We start from the raw sequence: 19533 nt of genomic DNA on the forward strand, positions 1-19533 counted from the left end.
TTTCCAATCCATTGGCATTCAAACCTTGAAATTTTTAACTTTTCAGATTTTTCGCAAAAACAGACGATGCCTTACAAAAAATGGCAAAATTGGCCAAAAATAAATTTTCCTTAAAATGATGGGGATCGTTAGCATATTTAGCAAGCTGCTCAAAACAGTCGGTCTTTTTGCTGTACGACTTGATTTGGCTAAACTACGATAGAAAACCCGAAAAAAAATTTCGCATTTTTTTCGCCCTAAAAATTTCGTTTTTTGGCTGCCATAACAAAAATATAAGTCAGAATGAGGAATGTCATACCTCGTTGAGCTCGTAGTTTAATTTCTAATCGATTGGCATTCTAACCTGAAAATTTTTTATTTTTGCCATTTTTCGCAAAAAAAGATGATGTAACCCCTTACAAAAAATGAGAAAATTTGTCAAAAAATAAATTTTCCTAAAAGTGATGGGGATCGTTAGTATTTTTAGCAAGCTGTTCAAAACAGTCGGTCTTTTAGCTGTACGACTTGATTTGGCTAAACTACGATTGAAAATCCAGAAAGAAAAATCGCGTTTTTGACTAAAATCTGAATCTCGTGTTTTTGAGAAAAATCTGACCCCCATTTTTTTCCCTAAAAACTCAGTTTTTTTTGCTGCCATAATAAAAATATAAGTCTGAATGAGGAATGTCATGCCTCGTTGAGCTCGTAGTTTAATTTCCAATCAATTCACATTCTAACCTGAAAATTTTTCATTTTTGCCATTTTTCGCAAAAAAAGATGATGTAACCCCTTACAAAAAATGCGAAAATTGGCCAAAAAATAAATTTTCCTTAAAGTGATTGGAATCGTTAGCATGGGTAGCAAGCTGTTCAAAGCAGTCGGTCTTTTAGCTGTATGCCTTGATTTGACTAAACTACGATTGAAAAACTGGAAAAAAAATCGTATTTTTGACTAAAATCTGAATTTCGTAGTTTTGACAAATATCGTAAGTCCATTTTTCGCATTAAAAATTCAGTTTTTTTGCTGCTATAAAGAAAATATACGTCAGATCGTAGAATGTCATACCTCGTTGAGCTCGTTGCTTAATTTCCAATCCATTGGCATTCAAACCTGGACATTTTTAACTTTTCACATTTCTCGCAAAAAAAGCCGTAAATTGGTCAAAAATAAATAGTTATTTGGTACTTCTTTTTATTTCAGCTTAGATTGGTCCCTCTAAGACTTGAAAGTTTGCACTACGTTTGCAATGATTGCGCAGATTCTATCTTTGAGTTTTCACCCACAAACGAAAGACCGTTTTGCATTAGTTCGAAGCCGTGCAAATCGCCTAAGCCAAACACGCTCCTTTTTCTCGAATGCGGCAAAGACAAAAGCCAACCTAAGGAAAATCCAAAAAAAATACAAAACGAAACGAGCATAAATAAAGGGAAAATGAGAAATACAAAATACAAAACAAATACCAGCGATATTTCAAAAAAACCAACCACATACGTGAGAAAGCGAGCGTGTCTTCGGGAAAAGGGAAAAGGAGCCAGCCAGCCAGCCAGCCAGCCGGTGGAAAATACATATAAATCGGCCAACGAAATCTCAGCCATTATTTGGCATTATTGAAGTAAACGAATTTCAAAATGCAAGCCATTCGAAGCAAGGCAAATGTCTTTAAAATCGGCCAATTTGGGAACGAGATTAAAAGGAAGTCGGCAGACAGAAGGCACAAAGTGGCAAGCAGGGATGGCGGGGATGGCGGGGATGGGCAGGATGCGGAGGGCAGGAGGATACGGATACGGATACGATGCACGTCCTTGGGCAGTGTCAATAAAGCGCAACAAAGAGCTCGGCCAAGAGCAAGTCGTGTCAATATTTTGACTGTGTTTTAGCCTTGGCTCCTGTCTTTGTGCCTGTATTGTATTGGCCACGGCACACTGACAGAAAACTACAGGGCAAAAGGGTTATTTTTTAAAGAGAAAATACCAACACAGTTTGACATTGTAAATAAACAGTCTAAAACTATTTTAAATTGCTTACAGATTTGATTTACATAACGTAGATTTTTCCGAAGCTGCATATTTTAGCATAATTAAATGGTTTACATATCCCTAACCTAAATGATTTCGGTATATGTCAACTTTTTTTATTATATCCCAAAAATCAGCAAGTAGAAGTTGTAGACAAATGTTTTTAATATCTTGTCTTATCACATTTATTGAATGGCTATAACTATGTATTATAATATAACATTGAATCATTTTTATATTTAACTGAAATTTCAAAAAATTATGCATAGACAATTGTACGTATTTCAAAGCGCAAACCTCTAGTTTTATTAAAAATAAATATAATATATAGTTTATAAACTGTAAAAAAGTCGGGCTAATTGTTTTCAATTTACAATTTATTTTTCCATTTAAATGCCAATTTATAAGTTGAACTGAAGAACAACATGACTTGAGGGCCGAACTTGTAGCACTGTCATTTACCTCTTGAATTGGGCTGGAACCGCTGCGGTGGCGTCTTTTCCCCCAGTGCATCTCTGTGTCTTGGGAGCCTCGGTGGTCCTGCGATTGCCATGCCCCTCCGGAGGTGGCCATGCGCGTCCAGCGTCGGGAATATTGATGCCCCCGGAGCGTGCCGCTGGGAATGGCATGTGCCAGTTGACCATGTCGCTGCCGAAAAAAAAAAAGAAGAAATTGAGAAAATGGAGGGAAAACTAGAAGGGCAGTCGGCGCATGTTAAACACTGGCGAGTCCATCCGAAGGACTCTGGCCATCGGCCAGGATCCATCTTTTAAGGGGGGGGCGAAAGGGCCAGGAAGGAGGACATAAATTAGCGGCAGGCCGGTTCTCCTACGCGCAGCACTTGGCCAAAAGTTCTGCGGCTGTGGTGCCTCATATTGCGGCACGCAGTTTATCATTGTGTCGGGTCAGCGTTTGACCCCTGAACCCCGACCCCCGACCCCCAACATAACGTTACCCACAAGCGGCTGCTGCTGTTGCACATCACGTGACTTGGCAACCAAATGAAATTCTTGGCAGCCGCCACATGGCGCAAAACGCTTCCGTAATTGAGTTGCCTCGTGTGCATGTAATTACCTAATACTCCCGTCTTCAAGAAGGACACTCCGCACTTGTCGAAAACGCACTCCGGTCCAAGGTATTCATGATAATGATATACAACTATGAAAACGAATAATTGGATATTCGTCAGCCCAGTTTAGATGCCAAATCTAATTTAAGATATTATATTATAATCTGTTTGCAAATTATAGGTATATATTGAGTACCTACCTAATTTTCTTATCCAAAGACTGTATCAATATATATATACTAATTCAATTTTGATGCCAAAAAATATTATATTTTTGATCGCCAGTTTGAGACGGATCAAAATTACTCCGGTCTTACATATACCGCTTGCCTTGAGGTCCATCAAGGATATTAACTTCCAACTATAAACACTGCAAACGCCAAATCGAATTTTTTTACACCCATCAAGGATTTTAAGGATAAGTTTTCATATAATAATCTGTTTCCAAATTGTATCTTATAAATATTTATCATTATGCATTTGAAATTTCCAGACCTTACCAATTTTTTTATCCAAAGAGTGTGCCATTTTATATCAGTTAACTCAACTTCCAGCCCAATAAATGATCTATTAATCTCAATGTTCTTCTTTCAATCATTAGGCTAAGGAAGATGATTATTTTTTTCTTATACCATGTAGAATAAATATTTACTCGGATTGGTTAGGTGTTTCATCCGGCGATTTATAGGTAGCCTTGTTCGTTTGTAAGACCGAATCGAAAGACCTCTTCTCTACTTCCAGATCTCCGAAGAGCTTAGCTCGTTTTATTGGGGGCTGATCCATGATGTCACTATCAGTGTCTGGCGACCTGCTTCGCTTTCTAGCAATATTATATGGAGGCATTATTCCAATCGAAATGAATCAGCCTCGTTGAGAAAATGTTGCACCGAATAAAATAAGAGTACTGTTTGTTTGAATGGCCTGGGGATAATGACAATGTGTAAATAATATCTATATAATCAACTTAATCAAGGCCTGCTCATTTATTTACATGTAGTTGATAAACAAACCCACAAGAACACCCCAAAAATTCCCTTCCTTCAATCCAATCGATATTAGTTTTTAATTATGCCACATTTGATTGCATTAACTTGCCCACGCAGTTGTTTACGCGAATAAATAAAATAAGTAAGATAAAAAAAAAATAAAATAAATAAATATGCAGTCAGGCTGATGTGAGACGTGAAAGTGCTGCGAAATGCAATGAAATAAATAATAACCACAAAAATGCAATTTAATACAAATCTAATACGAGCACATCAAGCTGGCCAGCTGTCCGTGTGTAAAATCCCCCAATCCCACCCTCCTTCCAATCTACGCAAAATCCCGACCGTTCGTGGCGATTTTTAATTGAAAGCGCGACTTTTGGGCTTTCGACCAACCCAAACACATACACTCCCACGCAAAAGCAGACAGCAGCATTGGCAACAGCAGCTGCATAAATTTCATTAGTAAACTTTTAATTAGAAAAATTTCACCATGAATTTAATTAGTGCAGATACACACACACACGCACACATGGCCGGAGAGACAAAGCCGAAAATTAAATTTAATAAAATGAAATGAAAATGAAAATGAAATGCAGCTAGCCCACTGCCAACACCTGACAACTGGCTGACAATAGTAATGGCATCGGACAACAGCAACGATTTACCAGGGGAAAGGCGGGAAAAGCCAGCAAACCACTTTCGGAAAAATGCAATATTACAAGCCAAGACACAAGCCGGAAATAGCATCCAAAAATATCACAATGCTCTCGAATTCTCATCCCAAAATTAGATTACAATTTCAGGATCCAACAAGTGTGATTTCGTTATAAAATATTATAATTAGATCAAAAGTCTACAAAATAATACAAAAGAAATCTCAGTTTCTAAAAAATATAATATACATTTTATGGCACATTCTTAAGACCTTATGACACTAGAACAATTTAATTAGGAAAATCGTGACAACCAAGAGATTAAAGTGGCAACAACTTAATAACGATTTGATTATTAAATTCGATTTTAATCATATTAAGGTTGCCATGAATTTCTGAAAGAAATCTAGTCAGTTGGTAAAAAAATTAAGCTAGTATCATATGGCCTTAACTGGTACTTTGACCGTTAAATCTATGCTTTATGTACTACAAATCATCAAAAACAAAAGCATTATAATATAACTATTTTATTGAAAAATATTACAGATTTGAATTGATAATTATATTAATCATATATATTATTTTATAAACAATTTTAAAATATCTATTTAATTTTCTTAATAGTTTTAATCTTAAGGCATTATGGCACTTCCATGATTTTTGACTAAAGACTGGACTTATTTTAGATTCGTGGCAACGTTAAAATAAAAGGGAGTACAACTGAACAATAATTTAATTAAGGATTTATATATAGTTCATGTTTAGGTAGCTATGAATTTTTGAATTAAATCTAGTCAGTTGATCAAAAATCAAGCCAGTGTCATAAGGCCATAGCTGGCATTTCAACCTTCAAATGTGTGCTTTATGCACTATAAAACCTTTGGGATAATTATCTAAATGGCTCTATTTTTGGATAATTATTACAGACTTTATAAAATAAATAATTTAGCAATATTTACCCAATTTTTTCAACAATTTTAAAAGGGGTAACGCCAAGAAGAACATCTGGTTGGCAAAAACACAAGGAACGTTTTTGATAATTCCCCTTAATTAAAACGGTAAACTACCGAAATGTAAACAAAGCACACACAGATGAAAGGGACCAAAGTTCCGTAGATTTAGGGGAGCTGCATCGTGTAATTATGTCTTGGCAGATTCGACCAACTAATTGCCAAGGTAACAACCCAACAACCCAACAACCCAACAGCCGAACAACCCACGACACGAAGTCGCCACTGCAAACGTCACGTTCTGTTGCCAGCAATTATGTGGCTCACACAATCACACAATCACACGGACACAAAGAGATCACCGCTGGCCAGGCCAAAAGACACTGGGCGAAATATGCTAATTATGATGGGAGCCTTCATCGCCGGACATTAGAAAGCCACCCAGAAGCTGTGACGCAATCGTTGTGTGGCCGTGCACCGATTAAGGCCGGTTAACTTAGGCTCGAAACAAGATGACTTTGATTAAACGCCACTAAGAACTAAGAACTCTTTAGGAAAACATAATAAAACATTGCTAAAATAAAATATTATAAAAAAAACTACCATAGGCTTATAGAAGTATAACATTTAGATTTTTCGGAACTCAATTGATTACGTTATGGTCTCCAGAAATACAGATTTGGGTCACCTCTTAGCATTAAAAAGAATTTTGCAATTAATAATAGGGTCATAAAAATGTGTTGAAAATTTAACAACTATAACAATAAAGATATAATAATATTTAATATAGTAATAATGATACACTTTATAATAAAATTTTAAGGAATTAAATCTATTAGCATTATGAGCTTTAAAATATAGATAGCTTTAGATATTGTGGGAACACTTATGCAAGCCTTCGAAAACATAGTCATAACTAAGATAAAAATGGATATAAAAATCTATAATCTTTAAAGTAATAAATCTTATCTTATTAGAGGCCTGTCATATCAGACTTCAGATTGAAATGGTGGAACCTCTTTATCTTTTGGAACCCATTAAAAATCTTCACCCCTTTCTTGGACAATCAATTGTGCCTGCACTTCCGCCACAAACACTTCTTGTTTGGCGACACATCCATAGATGTAGATATAGATATAGATCTGGCATTCCAATATGATTATCGGCGACCCTGAGGTCAGGTGGCGTCACGCTTAACGTGATGTACTGCCGCAATTGGTGTAATTACAGAATGAGGAAGTGCAGCGGTCGCTGGGCAGCCAGACATATGGTAATTATGCTGCCAATCATAACGCCGAGCGGTTCTGCCCGTCCCCAAATGTATTTTCGTACACATTTTCAGCGTAATTTATGTTTAGTCGCTGCTAAATTTATTGTTTTTACTTAACAACTGCAGCGTTGACGTCGGTGGCAATTAATCGCTGCGTGATTAATCATTTTCTATGCAAATTATATATATGCGCCGCGCGTTCGTCCCTTACCAAAACACGCGAACTTCTCCAACTTTAACTTTGACTTTGAATTTGACTGATCTATCTGATGATAGTGTGATGCCAAGAGATCTTTAATTACAACAGCCGTTGAGAGATGCTGTCGACGAAATACGAGTACAGGTCTGGAGACCAGCAGAGATCGTAAAGCAACCATATAACAACTATTGCGGTTGCGGCCCGATAGAAGCGCACAAATCATTCATAATCATATCTTGCTAATCATATATGCGGGAGAACTTCAATTGAGTCAGCCAATAAAACCCAAGACTTGTTGAATGGAAATTGCAAGTGGCACTTTAATTGAAAAATCAAATTATCTATGAGAGTGACGCATAAATTTCAAGAATCAATGATTAATGGGAAAATTGGTGCAGAATATAACTAAAAGTATTTCAATACGAAGAAAGTATATTTTACCAATTTTATAAGGAGAACTTCAATTGAGTCAGCCAATAAAACCCAAGACTTGTTGAGTCACCTTTTCAAGAATCAACAATTTCAAGAATCAATGATTATTGAGAAAATTGGGGCAGAATATAATTAAGAGTATTTCAATACGAAGAAAGTATATTTTATAATTTGCATAATGAAACTCGGTGATGTTATAGAGCCAATAAAGCATCGCAATTGACCAACAAAAAAAAAAAGCTGAATCTAGATTTTTTAACCAATGGTCTGAAAACTCAAATAGCCTGGTACACAGATTCAAGCGAAAAATATTTCAAAATAAGATACTTTACGATCCCATAATATGGCACGTGACAAATTACATAGAACATATTTTGTGTTTCATGGTAGCTCAGGTGGACAATACCCTTTCAGACACTTTTATTTTTATTAGGATACGGATCTGAATTGTTATTTTTACCAAGTAAATTTAAGAAATCGTAATTTCCTAAGCTGAAATGAATTGGATGTCGTTTATGGATTTATAAAACCAATATAAAAAAAATTGACCCAGACTCAGATCCAGAACCAATAAACGTCTGGGACCATTATTTTTTGCTCTATCGGGGATGGCCATTCGACGTCACAACGGTCCGAGTCATAATCATAAGTTGTTTTATTTTTTTGGTATTATTGGCGTTCCCGGTTTTTTGCATAACTCGCATTTTGCTTTTGTTAGTTTTTTTAGTGCGAAGCTTCAGCTGTCGAAGCATTGTTATTTTAATTAACGCCGATTAGGTGTGAGGCACGTTTCTGTCTACGTTTCTTTAATCTCTGTATTTTTCTGCGTTCTGTACATTTGTTGTGCTGTTTTATTTTTTCTTTTTTTTTGGGTTTACGACAGTTGTTTGTGTTGTGTTAACGGCTCTTAGCCGGGTTAGTAGTTTTGTAAAACTGTGCGGAAAGTCAATAATAATTCCCCGGCTCGGCTACTTATCGGCAATTGCCTTGAAGCGAGCATTTTTCCCACACTTGCCGGCGGTAACTGATTATACCACTTACAGGGGGGCCAGACCCAGACTTATACACAGACTTACCCCAACCATCGACGCCCGGAGCGTTGGGCCGACGCCAAACCGGTTCACCACGGATGATCGGTTCGAATCGGTTCAGTTTGATTCGGTTCGGCGGTGATATGGGGGTGCTGTAGGGGTGTTATATGTACGAGTGATCTAGTGGTGCAATTAGGGAAGCTAGATGGGGAAGAGTGTTGCGCACAGGGTGTCCAGTTCCTAAAAAACCCAATCTTCACTGGAAAAAAAAAAAATACTATCGTAAGTAACTTTTAATTACTTGCTCTCAACAAACCTGAGGATATTAAGGAACTTCTTATCATAAACATATAATAATAATAATCTTAATAATATCTTATCTTAAAAATATTGGGATTATATGAAATATAAAATTCAAAATGTATTTAATGTTTCAATATGATATTATATTTGATATCAAGTAGTAAAGCCTGAATTTCAGATATATATAATTTTAGATAAAATTATTGTGATAGAAAAAACATCAAATTCGATGTTCGACTTGTGAATATCTTAAGTTTAAAGGTTCCCTTCTATTAATGACTTATTTCAATAGCTAATTTCCACCTAATCACACCGAAGACTATTAAAATTGTGATTAAGATAATATTCTAAGAATGGCCAGATCCGATGTCCTCATGTTAAAGCTCCACTAATTCCCATGGCTAATTTCTTTCTAATGAGAACCAGTTGTGAGGCCCCGCAGCGCTGCCCAACCCCAAGATGTGGGAAAAGCAGCGACGCCAGCCGAGCTCGTCGATGGTTTAGCCAGAGATCCATTCATAAACCCAAAGTGCTGCTCTACCTCCAATCAGTAGCGTGTTGACCGTCAAGATGCCGAGATTGTTGAGCAAGTGCAGCGTGGCCGCCGTTCTTTGGGCGCCTGCAGTGCTCCTTTTGATTTTGGATTGTCAAGGAGGTTTAACGGGAGCTGTGACCACCAGGGCACCACCACCTACTAGAGCTCCACCGCCAGCCAGGGCACCACCGCCAACCAGGGCACCACCGCCTACCAAGCCACCACCACCAACCAAGGCTGCACCGCCCACGAGGACTCTACTGCCCAGAGCGGCTACACACCCCACAGCCGGCTATTGTGTGCCGGAATTATGTGAGCTGTACAATGGAACGCACGTGGTTAATGAACCACATACCGCTTGCGGCAACGATGGCAGCTTTTCCCCCGCCTGTGGACCGGAGCCCAAGCTCCTGGATATGAGCGATCGGCGCCGCCAACTCCTGCTGGACATGCACAATTTGGCCAGATCAAAGATCGCCAGCGGAAAACTCGAGGGCTATCAAAGTGCCGCCCACATGCCGCTCCTGCGCTGGGACAACGAACTGGAGCAAATGGCAGCCCTGCATGCCAAACGCTGCCAATTCGCCCACGACAAGTGCCGCAATACGCCGCGCTTCAAGTTCAGCGGTCAGAACATCGGTTACTTTTGGATTGGACGCGAGTTCAAGTCGCATTCGCGGCGCATGAAGTCCTTTGTGATCAACTGGTTCCGCGAGTACCAGGATGCCGACCAGAGCTTCATCGATAGCTATCGCCGACATCCGCAGGGGTAAGTTAATCCCATCCACATAAATAAGAAATCTTGAAAAACGTAATTAAAACCGAATACATTACACGATAAATGCAGTTACCACTACATATTTTAGATTTATTATTCGCATTAGAGTTTTTGTCATTTACTAATAGAACAGCTTTTTCAAACACTTCTTATATAAGCAGATTCACTTGCGTAATGATTACCCTGCTACTAAATATTTTTATGTTTATATAGCATTGTCAGCATTACTTTAATGGGTTTGGGTACAGCAGTAAAGTATTTCTGAAAATAACTTTAGCATTGTTAGTAGAGTAAATATACTCTAGTAAGAACTTTCGTTGACAGAGTTGTCTATAAGAGTTATCTTTTAATCTGAATATTTTTGACCCACAGCAAGAAGATTGGACATTTCACCCTTATGGTCTCGGATCGAGTGAGTCGGGTGGGCTGCGCTGCTATCCGCTTCCTGGAACCCAATTCCAATCGCTTCCAGTTCATGCTGACGTGCAACTATGACTACAACAACATATTAGAGGAACCCATTTACCAATCGGGTCCGGCGGGTTCCAAGTGCCCCCAGCACCGGATCAGCGAGAAGTTCCCCGGCCTGTGCGATTGGCGGGACCCTACGAACGATGTTGAGAGCGAGGAAAGCGCCGAGGACGATAACACCCTGGACAATAATATACCCCTGTGAAACGAATCAATCAATAGGATAAGGAAATAATACTCGTAGTCACTTACCTGGCATAAGTTACATAACATACATTTTTTTGCTAGTGTTTAAGCAATTAAAAATCTTCTAAAAATATTAATATAATTTTGTGCTAACTATGGTTGAGTGTTTATTAGAATATTGTTTATTATTATTAGAATTTGATTAAGACTTAAACAAGCTTAATGCAATTAGTGTTTCGAGCCTTTTACAAAACATCAGCCGCAGCTGTTAATGCCGCTTCAGTTATCACATCAAAGATATTAAACGGAGGAAGAGTTGCGGTGGTCGTAGTAGTCGCAATGGTTGTCTTCTTCGTCTTTGTACGCTTAGTGGGCTTCAGAGACGTTCGCTTAGTGGGTTTCAGAGTTGTAAGTTTGACCGTTGTTCCTTCAGTTGGCTTAAGAGTCGTGGGTTCAGTGGGTTTCAAAGTTGTCGGTTCGACAAATGTTTGCTCTGTCGTCTTACCTGTTGTTGGCTCAGAAGGATTCAGAGTTGTAGGTTCTGCAGACGTCTTCTCTGTGGTCTTTACTGTCGTTGCCTCTGTTGGTTTCAGAGTTGTCGTGGGCTCTGTGGTCTTTACTGTCGTTGCCTCTGTTGGTTTCAGAGTTGTCGTGGTCTCTGTGGTCTTTACTGTCGTTGGCTCTGTTGGATTCAGAGTTGTTGGCTTGGCCGTTGTTCCTTCAGTTGGCTTCAGAGTCGTGGGCTCAGTGGGTTTTAAAGTTGTCGGTTTCGCGGACGTCTGCTTTGTGGTCTTTACTGTCGTAGCCTCTGTTGGTTTCAGAGTTGTTGGTTTCAGAGTTGTCGTGGTCTCTGTGGTCTTTACTGTCGTTGCCTCTGTTGGTTTCAGAGTTGTTGGTTTAAGAGTTGATGTGGGCTCTGTGGTCTTAACTGTCGTTGCCTCTGTTGGTTTCAGAGTTGTTGGTTTGGCCGTTGTTCCTTCAGTTGGTTTCAGAGTTGTTGGTTTGGCCGTTGTTCCTTCAGTTGGCTTCAGAGTCGTGGGCTCAGTGGGTTTCAGAGTTGTCGGTTTCGCGGACGTCTTCTCTGTGGTCTTTACTGTCGTAGCCTCTGTTGGCTTCAGAGTTGTTGGTTTCAGAGTTGTCGTGGTCTCTGTGGTCTTTACTGTCGTTGCCTCTGTTGGTTTCAGAGTTGTTGGTTTCAGAGTTGTCGTGGGCTCTGTGGTCTTAACTGTCGTTGCCTCTGTTGGTTTCAGAGTTGTTGGTTTGGCCGTTGTTCCTTCAGTTGGTTTCAGAGTTGTTGGCTCGGCCGTTGTTCCTTCAGTTGGCTTCAGAGTCGTGGGCTCAGTGGGTTTCAGAGTTGTCGGTTTCGCGGACGTCTTCTCTGTGGTCTTTACTGTCGTTGCCTCTGTTGGTTTCAGAGTTGTCGTGGGCTCTGTGGTCTTTACTGTCGTTGCCTCTGTTGGTTTCAGAGTTGTCGTGGTCTCTGTGGTCTTTACTGTCGTTGGCTCTGTTGGATTCAGAGTTGTTGGCTTGGCCGTTGTTCCTTCAGTTGGCTTCAGAGTCGTGGGCTCAGTGGGTTTCAGAGTTGTCGGTTTCGCGGACGTCTTCTCTGTGGTCTTTACTGTCGTAGCCTCTGTTGGTTTCAGAGTTGTCGTGGTCTCTGTGGTCTTTACTGTCGTTGCCTCTGTTGGTTTCAGAGTTGTTGGTTTAAGAGTTGTCGTGGGCTCTGTGGTCTTTACTGTTGTTGCCTCTGTTGGTTTCAGAGTTGTTGGCTTGGCCGTTGTTCCTTCAGTTGGCTTCAGAGTCGTGGGCTCAGTGGGTTTCAGAGTTGTCGGTTTCGCGGACGTCTTCTCTGTGGTCTTTACTGTCGTTGCCTCTGTTGGTTTCAGAGTTGTTGGTTTAAGAGTTGTCGTGGGCTCTGTGGTCTTTACTGTTGTTGCCTCTGTTGGATTCAGAGTTGTTGGCTTGGCCGTTGTTCCTTCAGTTGGCTTCAGAGTCGTGGGCTCAGTGGGTTTCAGAGTTGTCGGTTTCGCGGACGTCTTCTCTGTGGTCTTTACTGTCGTAGCCTCTGTTGGTTTCAGAGTTGTCGTGGTCTCTGTGGTCTTTACTGTCGTTGCCTCTATTGGTTTCAGAGTTGTTGGTTTAAGAGTTGTCGTGGGCTCTGTGGTCTTAACTGTCGTTGCCTCTGTTGGTTTCAGAGTTGTTGGTTTGGCCGTTGTTCCTTCAGTTGGCTTCAGAGTCGTGGGCTCAGTGGGTTTCAGAGTTGTCGGTTTCGCGGACGTCTTCTCTGTGGTCTTTACTGTCGTTGCCTCTGTTGGTTTCAGAGTTGTTGGTTTAAGAGTTGTCGTGGGCTCTGTGGTCTTTACTGTCGTTGCCTCTGTTGGTTTCAGAGTTGTTGGTTTGGCCGTTGTTCCTTCAGTTGGCTTCAGAGTCGTGGGCTCAGTGGGTTTTAGAGTTGTCGGTTTCGCGGACGTCTTCTCTGTGGTCTTTACTGTCGTTGCCTCTGTTGGTTTCAGAGTTGTTGGTTTAAGAGTTGTCGTGGGCTCTGTGGTCTTTACTGTCGATGCCTCTGTTGGTTTCAGAGTAGTTGGTTTGGCCGTTGTTCCTTCAGTTGGTTTCAGAGTTGTTGGTTTGGCCGTTGTTCCTTCAGTTGGCTTCAGAGTCGTGGGCTCAGTGGGTTTCAGAGTTGTCGGTTTCGCGGACGTCTTCTCTGTGGTCTTTACTGTCGTTGCCTCTGTTGGTTTCAGAGTTGTTGGTTTAAGAGTTGTCGTGGGCTCTGTGGTCTTTACTGTTGTTGCCTCTGTTGGTTTCAGAGTTGTTGGTTTAAGAGTTGTCGTGGGCTCTGTGGTCTTTACTGTTGTTGCCTCTGTTGGTTTCAGAGTTGTTGGTTTGGCCGTTGTTCCTTCAGTTGGCTTCAGAGTCGTGGGCCCAGTGGGTTTCAGAGTTGTCGGTTTCGCGGACGTCTTCTCTGTGGTCTTTACTGTCGTTGCCTCTGTTGGTTTCAGAGTTGTCGTGGGCTCTGTGGTCTTTACTGTCGTTGCCTCTGTTGGTTTCAGAGTTGTCGTGGTCTCTGTGGTCTTTACTGTCGTTGCCTCTGTTGGTTTCAGAGTTGTTGGTTTAAGAGTTGTCGTGGGCTCTGTGGTCTTTACTGTTGTTGCCTCTGTTGGTTTCAGAGTTGTTTGTTTAAGAGTTGTCGTGGGCTCTGTGGTCTTTACTGTTGTTGCCTCTGTTGGTTTCAGAGTTGTTGGTTTAAGAGTTGTCGTGGGCTCTGTGGTCTTTACTGTTGTTGCCTCTGTTGGTTTCAGAGTTGTTGGCTTGGCCGTTGTTCCTTCAGTTGGCTTCAGCGTCGTGGGCTCAGTGGGTTTCAGAGTTGTCGGTTTCGCGGACGTCTTCTCTGTGGTCTTTACTGTCGTTGCCTCTGTTGGTTTCAGAGTTGTTGGTTTAAGAGTTGTCGTGGGCTCTGTGGTCTTTACTGTCGATGCCTCTGTTGGTTTCAGAGTAGTGGGTTTGGCCGTTGTTCCTTCAGTTGGTTTCAGAGTTGTTGGTTTGGCCGTTGTTCCTTCAGTTGGCTTCAGAGTCGTGGGCTCAGTGGGTTTCAGAGTTGTCGGTTTCGCGGACGTCTTCTCTGTGGTCTTTACTGTCGTTGCCTCTGTTGGATTCAGAGTTGTTGGTTTAAGAGTTGTCGTGGGCTCTGTGGTCTTTACTGTCGTTGCCTCTGTTGGTTTCAGAGTAGTTGGTTTGGCCGTTGTTCCTTCAGTTGGTTTCAGAGTTGTTGGTTTGGCCGTTGTTCCTTCAGTTGGCTTCAGAGTCGTGGGCTCAGTGGGTTTCAGAGTTGTCGGTTTCGCGGACGTCTTCTCTGTGGTCTTTACTGTCGTTGCCTCTGTTGGTTTCAGAGTTGTCGTGGGCTCTGTGGTCTTTACTGTCGTTGCCTCTGTTGGTTTCAGAGTTGTCGTGGTCTCTGTGGTCTTTACTGTCGTTGCCTCTGTTGGTTTCAGAGTTGTTGGTTTAAGAGTTGTCGTGGGCTCTGTGGTCTTTACTGTCGTTGCCTCTGTTGGTTTCAGAGTAGTTGGTTTGGCCGTTGTTCCTTCAGTTGGTTTCAGAGTTGTTGGTTTGGCCGTTGTTCCTTCAGTTGGCTTCAGAGTCGTGGGCTCAGTGGGTTTCAGAGTTGTCGGTTTCGCGGACGTCTTCTCTGTGGTCTTTACTGTCGTTGCCTCTGTTGGTTTCAGAGTTGTTGGCTTGGCCGTTGTTCCTTCAGTTGGTTTCAGAGTTGTTGGTTTGGCCGTTGTTCCTTCAGTTGGCTTCAGAGTCGTGGGCTCAGTGGGTTTCAGAGTTGTCGGTTTCGCGGACGTCTTCTCTGTGGTCTTTACTGTCGTTGCCTCTGTTGGTTTCAGAGTTGTTGGCTTGGCCGTTGTTCCTTCAGTTGGCTTCAGAGTCGAGGACTCAGTGGGTTTCAGAGTTGTCGGTTTCGCGGACGTCTTCTCTGTGGTCTTTACTGTCGTTGCCTCTGTTGGTTTCAGAGTTGTTGGCTTGGCCGTTGTTCCTTCAGTTGGTTTCAGAGTTGTTGGTTTGGCCGTTGTTCCTTCAGTTGGCTTCAGAGTCGTGGGCTCAGTGGGTTTCAGAGTTGTCGGTTTCGCGGACGTCTTCTCTGTGGTCTTTACTGTCGTTGCCTCTGTTGGTTTCAGAGTTGTTGGCTTGGCCGTTGTTCCTTCAGTTGGCTTCAGAGTCGAGGACTCAGTGGGTTTCAGAGTTGTCGGTTTCGCGGACGTCTTCTCTGTGGTCTTTACTGTCGTTGCCTCTGTTGGTTTCAGAGTTGTTGGCTTGGCCGTTGTTCCTTCAGTTGGCTTCAGAGTCGAGGACTCAGTGGGTTTCAGAGTTGTCGGTTTCGCGGACGTCTTCTCTGTGGTCTTTACTGTCGTTGCTTCTGTTGGTTTCAGAGTTGTTGGTTTGGCCGTTGTTCCTTCAGTTGGCTTCAGAGTAGTGGGCTCAGTGGGTTTCAGAGTTGTCGGTTTCGCGGACGTCTTCTCTGTGGTCCTTACTGTCGTTGCCTCTGTTGTTTTCAGAGTTGTTGGTTTGGCCGTTGTTCCTTCAGTTGGTTTCAGAGTTGTTGGTTTGGCCGTTGTTCCTTCAGTTGGCTTCAGAGTCGTGGGCTCAGTGGGTTTCAGAGTTGTCGGTTTCGCGGACGTCTTCTCTGTGGTCTTTACTGTCGTTGCCTCTGTTGTTTTCAGAGTTGTTGGCTTGGCCGTTGTTCCTTCAGTTGGCTTCAGCGTCGTGGGCTCAGTGGGTTTCAGAGTTGTTGGTTTTATAGTTGTCGTGGGCTCTGTGGTCTTTACTGTCGTTGCCTCTGTTGGTTTCAGAGTTGTTGGTTTTATAGTTGTCGTGGGCTCTGTGGTCTTTACTGTTGTTGCCTCTGTTGGTTTCAGAGTTGTTGGTTTGGCCGATGTTCCTTCAGTTGGCTTCAGAGTCGTGGGCCCAGTGGGTTTCAGAGTTGTCGGTTTCGCGGATGTCTTCTCTGTGGTCTTTACTGTCGTTGCCTCTGTTGGTTTCAGAGTTGTTGGCTTAAGAGTTGTCGTGGGCTCTGTGGTCTTTACTGTCGTTGCCTCTGTTGGTTTCAGAGTTGTTGGTTTCAGAGTTGTCGTGGGCTCTGTGGTCTTTACTGTCGTTGCCTCTGTTGGTTTCAGAGTTGTTGGTTTAAGAGTTGTCGTGGGCTCTGTGGTCTTTACTGTCGTTGCCTCTGTTGGTTTCAGAGTTGTTGGCTTGGCCGTTGTTCCTTCAGTTGGTTTCAGAGTTGTTGGTTTGGCCGTTGTTCCTTCAGTTGGCTTCAGAGTCGTGGGCTCAGTGGGTTTCAGAGTTGTCGGTTTCGCGGACGTCTTCTCTGTGGTCTTTACTGTCGTTGCCTCTGTTGTTTTCAGAGTTGTTGGCTTGGCCGTTGTTCCTTCAGTTGGCTTCAGCGTCGTGGGCTCAGTGGGTTTCAGAGTTGTCGGTTTCGCGGACGTCTTCTCTGTGGTCTTTACTGTCGTTGCCTCTGTTGGTTTCAGAGTTGTTGGTTTAAGAGTTGTCGTGGGCTCTGTGGTCTTTACTGTTGTTGCCTCTGTTGGTTTCAGAGTTGTTGGCTTGGCCGTTGTTCCTTCAGTTGGCTTCAGCGTCGTGGGCTCAGTGGGTTTCAGAGTTGTCGGTTTCGCGGACGTCTTCTCTGTGGTCTTTACTGTCGTTGCCTCTGTTGGTTTCAGAGTTGTTGGTTTAAGAGTTGTCGTGGGCTCTGTGGTCTTTACTGTTGTTGCCTCTGTTGGTTTCAGAGTTGTTGGCTTGGCCGTTGTTCCTTCAGTTGGCTTCAGCGTCGTGGGCTCAGTGGGTTTCAGAGTTGTCGGTTTCGCGGACGTCTTCTCTGTGGTCTTTACTGTCGTTGCCTCTGTTGGTTTCAGAGTTGTTGGTTTAAGAGTTGTCGTGGGCTCTGTGGTCTTTACTGTCGTTGCCTCTGTTGGTTTCAGAGTTGTTGGTTTGGCCGTTGTTCCTTCAGTTGGCTTCAGAGTCGTGGGCTCAGTGGGTTTCAGAGTTGTCGGTTTCGCGGACGTCTTCTCTGTGGTCTTTACTGTCGTTGCCTCTGTTGGTTTCAGAGTTGTTGGTTTAAGAGTTGTCGTGGGCTCTGTGGTCTTTACTGTCGATGCCTCTGTTGGTTTCAGAGTAGTTGGTTTGGCCGTTGTTCCTTCAGTTGGTTTCAGAGTTGTTGGTTTGGCCGTTGTTCCTTCAGTTGGCTTCAGAGTCGTGGGCTCAGTGGGTTTCAGAGTTGTCGGTTTCGCGGACGTCTTCTCTGTGGTCTTTACTGTCGTTGCCTCTGTTGGTTTCAGAGTTGTTGGTTTAAGAGTTGTCGTGGGCTCTGTGGTCTTTACTGTCGTTGCCTCTGTTGGTTTCAGAGTTGTTGGTTCAAGAGTTGTTGGTTCAAGAGTTGTCGTGGGCTCTGTGGTCTTTACTGTCGTTGCCTCTGTTGGTTTCAGAGTTGTTGGTTTGGCCGTTGTTCCTTCAGTTGGCTTCAGAGTCGTGGGCTCAATGGGTTTCAGAGTTGTCGGTTTCGCGGACGTCTTCTCTGTGGTCTTTACTGTCGTTGCCTCTGTTGGCTTCAGAGTTGTTGGTTTAAGAGTTGTCGTGGGCTCTGTGGTCTTTACTGTCGTTGCCTCTGTTGTTTTCAGAGTTGTTGGCTTGGCCGTTGTTCTTTCAGTTGGTTTCTGAGTTGTTTGTTTGGCCGTTGTTTCTTCAGTGGGTTTCAGAGTCGTGGGCTCAGTGGGTTTCAGAGTTGTCGGTTTCGCGGATGTCTTCTCTGTGGTCTTTACTGTCGTTGCCTCTGTTGTTTTCAGAGTTGTTGGCTTGGCCGTTGTTCCTTCAGTTGGTTTCAGAGTTGTTGGTTTGGCCGTTGTTCCTTCAGTTGGCTTCAGAGTCGTGGGCTCAATGGGTTTCAGAGTTGTCGGTTTCGCGGATGTCTTCTCTGTGGTCTTTACTGTCGTTGCCTCTGTTGGTTTCAGAGTTGTTGGTTTAAGAGTTGTCGTGGGCTCTGTGGTCTTTACTGTCGTTGCCTCTGTTGGTTTCAGAGTTGTTGGTTTGGCCGTTGTTCCTTCAGTTGGCTTCAGAGTCGTGGGCTCAGTGGGTTTCAGAGTTGTCGGTTTCGCGGACGTCTTCTCTGTGGTCTTTACTGTCGTTGCCGCTGTTGGTTTCAGAGTTGTTGGTTTTGCCGTTGTTCCTTCAGTGGGCTTCGGAGTCGTGGGCTCAGTGGGTTTCAGAGTTGTCGGTTTGGCAGACGTCTTCTCTGTGGTCTTCACTGTCGTTGGCTCAGTTGGTTTTAGAGTTGTCGGCTTGGCCGTTGTTCCTTCTGTGGGTTTCAGAGTCGTAGGCTCAGTCGGCGTCAGAGTTGTTGGTTTGGGAGAAGTCTTCTCTGTGGTCTTCCCTGTCGTTGACTCTGTGGGTTTAAGAGTGGTCGGTATGACCGTTGTCCCTTCAGTGGGCTTCAATGTCGTCGTCTTGAAGGTTGTCCCTATAGTCGTTTGCAATGTTGGCTTGGGAGTGGTGGCCCTACTTGAACTCGTCGTGTCGCCCCCACAATTGTGCGGAGTGGTGGTGGCATGAGGGCATGGAGGCTTCGTGGGAGCCGGACTGGTAATGCGGTGCTCACAGGCTGGCGTGGTGGGATGATCTGGACACGCAGGTGGTGGCGGCTTTAGGGTCGTGGTGCTGGTTTTATTGTTGCACGGATTGCGAAATTGAAGGACTATCTCGTTGGGCTTTTGGCCAGGCACGATGCGGATGTGCGGGCCGAACATTGTGAATGCGGCCGTGGTGGCCACCAGCAGGCAGATTACGAACAGTTGCATCTTGTCAACGTGCTGCTGCCTGGCTGTCCTTGGATTGTGTCCTTTTTGTGGGCGGGTCAAAGTGCTGTGAACACCCGTGCGACACCCTCGGTACTGAGCTTTTGAGCCCTCCCAAGGGCATATTTAAGCCGTGGCCGCGTTGGCGGAATCGGGTCCCTAGTCTGTGCAAGAATTTGAATTCCGGACGTCGACCGAAAGCTCGATCGTTCCGGCAGCGGGAACGGAAGCACTGCTCCGCCCCTTGGCACGCACCTGTTCCATAAGGTTGGCATAAGCGTAAGCCCAAGATTATCGAACCGGAGCGACGTAGTTGAAGCCCCTG

The 19533-nt window shown here is 43.3% G+C and overlaps 2 protein-coding genes and 1 long non-coding RNA gene across 20 annotated transcripts; 1 reads left to right on the forward strand and 2 right to left on the reverse strand.

Moving 5' to 3' along the window:
- Positions 1-2372: 2372 nt before the first annotated feature.
- Positions 2373-4004, reverse strand: LOC119557126. Of its 4 annotated transcripts, none has more exons than XR_005220045.1 (5): positions 3716-4004; positions 3564-3665; positions 3264-3433; positions 3069-3202; positions 2373-2642 (listed from the first exon to the last, which is right to left on the reverse strand). It is a non-coding gene; the product is annotated as an uncharacterized LOC119557126 (long non-coding RNA). The 4 variants fall into 4 exon arrangements; XR_005220043.1 differs by having other exon boundaries at positions 2376-2642; positions 3264-3501; positions 3716-4002; XR_005220044.1 differs by having other exon boundaries at positions 2375-2642; positions 3564-4003.
- A 5426-nt stretch (positions 4005-9430) lies between these two features.
- Positions 9431-10997, forward strand: LOC119556418 (antigen 5 like allergen Cul n 1). The gene is made up of 2 exons (XM_037868630.1): positions 9431-10194; positions 10576-10997. The coding sequence occupies exons 1-2, from the start codon at positions 9461-9463 to the stop codon at positions 10877-10879; spliced, it is 1038 nt and encodes a 345-aa protein (XP_037724558.1). The 5' UTR covers positions 9431-9460; the 3' UTR covers positions 10880-10997.
- A 22-nt stretch (positions 10998-11019) lies between these two features.
- Positions 11020-19268, reverse strand: LOC119556417 (mucin-2). Of its 15 annotated transcripts, none has more exons than XM_037868626.1 (2): positions 17685-19268; positions 11020-16751 (listed from the first exon to the last, which is right to left on the reverse strand). In XM_037868626.1, exons 1-2 carry the CDS (start codon positions 19209-19211, stop codon positions 11106-11108), a joined length of 7173 nt encoding a protein of 2390 aa, XP_037724554.1. In that variant the 5' UTR covers positions 19212-19268; the 3' UTR covers positions 11020-11105. The 15 variants fall into 15 exon arrangements, with proteins under 15 accessions (XP_037724554.1, XP_037724555.1, XP_037724553.1 ...); XM_037868627.1 differs by having other exon boundaries at positions 11020-14735; positions 16068-19268; XM_037868625.1 differs by having other exon boundaries at positions 11020-14735; positions 15651-19268.
- Between the last annotated feature and the right edge of the window lie 265 nt (positions 19269-19533).

The sequence above is a fragment of the Drosophila subpulchrella genome, chromosome X, assembly GCF_014743375.2.
Source record: "Drosophila subpulchrella strain 33 F10 #4 breed RU33 chromosome X, RU_Dsub_v1.1 Primary Assembly, whole genome shotgun sequence".
Classification (NCBI taxonomy): domain Eukaryota; kingdom Metazoa; phylum Arthropoda; class Insecta; order Diptera; family Drosophilidae; genus Drosophila; species Drosophila subpulchrella.